The 2,120-nt window shown below is 26.9% G+C and overlaps 1 protein-coding gene across 2 annotated transcripts in view; it reads left to right on the forward strand.

Annotated features, from left to right (window-relative positions):
* The window catches only part of LOC100570386, a 9,986-nt gene extending 7,882 nt beyond the window's left edge, over window positions 1-2,104 (forward strand). Inside the window, exons 2-4 of one of the 2 annotated variants that reach the window (XM_016800502.2) lie at window positions 1,555-1,747; window positions 1,824-1,891; window positions 1,959-2,104. In XM_016800502.2, the coding sequence (XP_016655991.1) occupies window positions 1,555-1,747; window positions 1,824-1,891; window positions 1,959-2,074 (377 nt within the window). In that variant the 3' untranslated portion in view covers window positions 2,075-2,104. Of the gene's footprint in view, window positions 1-1,554; window positions 1,748-1,823; window positions 1,909-1,958 lie in introns of both variants that reach the window. The other variant, XM_003241162.4, reaches the window with a different exon arrangement.
* The last annotated feature ends 16 nt before the right edge of the window (window positions 2,105-2,120 follow it).

Genomic DNA, 2,120 nt, shown 5'->3' on the forward strand with positions numbered 1-2,120 from the left:
TCAATAGACATGCATGTAAATATCTAATTCTTGCTATATTCCGAGCTATATTCCTACATTTCTAATATGTATATTTTTATACAAATCTCAAACGCTATTTGCGTTCATTCCTATAGCATATTATAATAATTATAATATAGCACTATTTTGTACCAAATTGAGGAGCTTTGAATACTACAAATAAAGTGGATAAACAATGAACTTGAATAAAAACTGAACAGTGAACAATAATACACTATAATAGTATAATAATATAAGTAGTTCTCATTGATATCCATGTATCCAACTCATAGCCATAAATTCAATTTTTTAGGATTAAAATTCTGGGGGGGGGGTACAGACTACTGCCTACCTAACAAAACTATTGAAAATAACCCATAGGTGTCTTATATTAGCTATCTATATCAATAAGGAATATTTTTGGGGGGCTAAATCGCCCTATACCCTCTCCCCCCATAGTTGCACTTCTGATCAAACTAAATTTTACTATAGAACATTATTTTATATGTAATTAAAGCTTGTTAATCTTGGTAAAAATAACAACCTAGTGGCTAGTACGCATAAGTTGATAAAACTGACAAAATATCCCTCGAAATATCCTATGCTGCTAAAAACCTTGAGTATGTTATCTGCATTTGTGACTATGTGTTTTTGGGAATCACAGATTATACAGAAATATAGTGAAACTTCTGTTTTCATGAAATATTTTTGAGATCCAAACCAAATCAGAACCAAATTTATTCAATTAGGTATATTTAACGAAATTCTCTATAGTACAAATCTTTTTTATGCTCCATTAGATTGTAATATGGAAGTTTCATTGTATATAGTCCATTGTATAAAATTAGGTATTATTAGGCCTATAAATTATAGGAAGATAAATATGATTTAGTATTTATTAAAAAAAAACCTTCAAAACGTATAATATTTTATTAATTGTCGATAATATTGTGTTTGTATGTTGTGAACCATATGTTTCATTGTTAGTTCTGTATAACATTACTAAGTGTAACTATAGTAGATACTGAAGTAGATAGGTACTATATAGATCAGCGTTTCTCAAACTGTGAGTCGTGAGTCAATTATTGGTGGGTCGCGAGAAGTTTTTTGAATTACATATATAGATTCTAGGAAATTTATTCATTATAATTTATAATATACCTAGCAATATTATATTCATTATAATTTATAAATTAATAAAGTAATAAGTTATAATAATAGTACCTACCTACTCAAATTTTGTTTTTAGAATTAATTTTTAATCTTGTAAATAAACCATGTGGGTCGCGATAGATTTTCGGGGAAAAAATTCGGTCACCGTCCAAAAAAGTTTGAGAACCACCAATGATATAGATATAATTGGATTCATCATTCATTAAGAAAATAACGGAGATTTATAATAGTAATAATAACACAAATTAGTTGTATTATTTGTATTTATTACTAAATACAAATAAGATGTATTTTATTGTATATACCTATGTTTAGTCTGTGCCAAATACGAGGAAAAGTATAAATATAACTATTTAAGCAATTTATGACACTAATTTTTAGATAATGAACATATAAATGATTGTACTACAAAGCCTAACGTTATTCAAAGAGGTGAATGCTACCCATATCGTCAAACTTATAATCAAAATGATTCATTTAAACCATACAACCGTGGAGATATAACTATTTGGAAAAACTTGGATAATAAAACTGGCTTAGTTCAAAATCAATCTAGAAATAATATTCATCAAAAGTATTAACATTTTAAGCATATAAAATAAAAAATACGCATGGTTATTAAAATTAAATTTTATATTTTTTCTTGAAAGGAATCGTAGCCGTGGTGGTTATAACAACTTTAAAAACTCATCATGCACTGTGACAGAAAGTATAACTGGTTGGTATTCAATAAATGTGAGTTTTAATTTTTAATATACCTATTGTACAATATGTTTGAATAATAGATGTTCTGGTTTTCAAGGTGACAAATGCTGAAGAATTTGATGAAGTATTGAAAAAAATTAAAATCCATATATCACCAGTATCATTTTATCCATACAATGTACCTATGCTATTTTAATATTAATTACCCTTTCCAATATTTCTGTTCATATAATACTTGTAAT

The sequence above is a fragment of the Acyrthosiphon pisum genome, chromosome A3, assembly GCF_005508785.2.
Source record: "Acyrthosiphon pisum isolate AL4f chromosome A3, pea_aphid_22Mar2018_4r6ur, whole genome shotgun sequence".
Taxonomy (NCBI): domain Eukaryota; kingdom Metazoa; phylum Arthropoda; class Insecta; order Hemiptera; family Aphididae; genus Acyrthosiphon; species Acyrthosiphon pisum.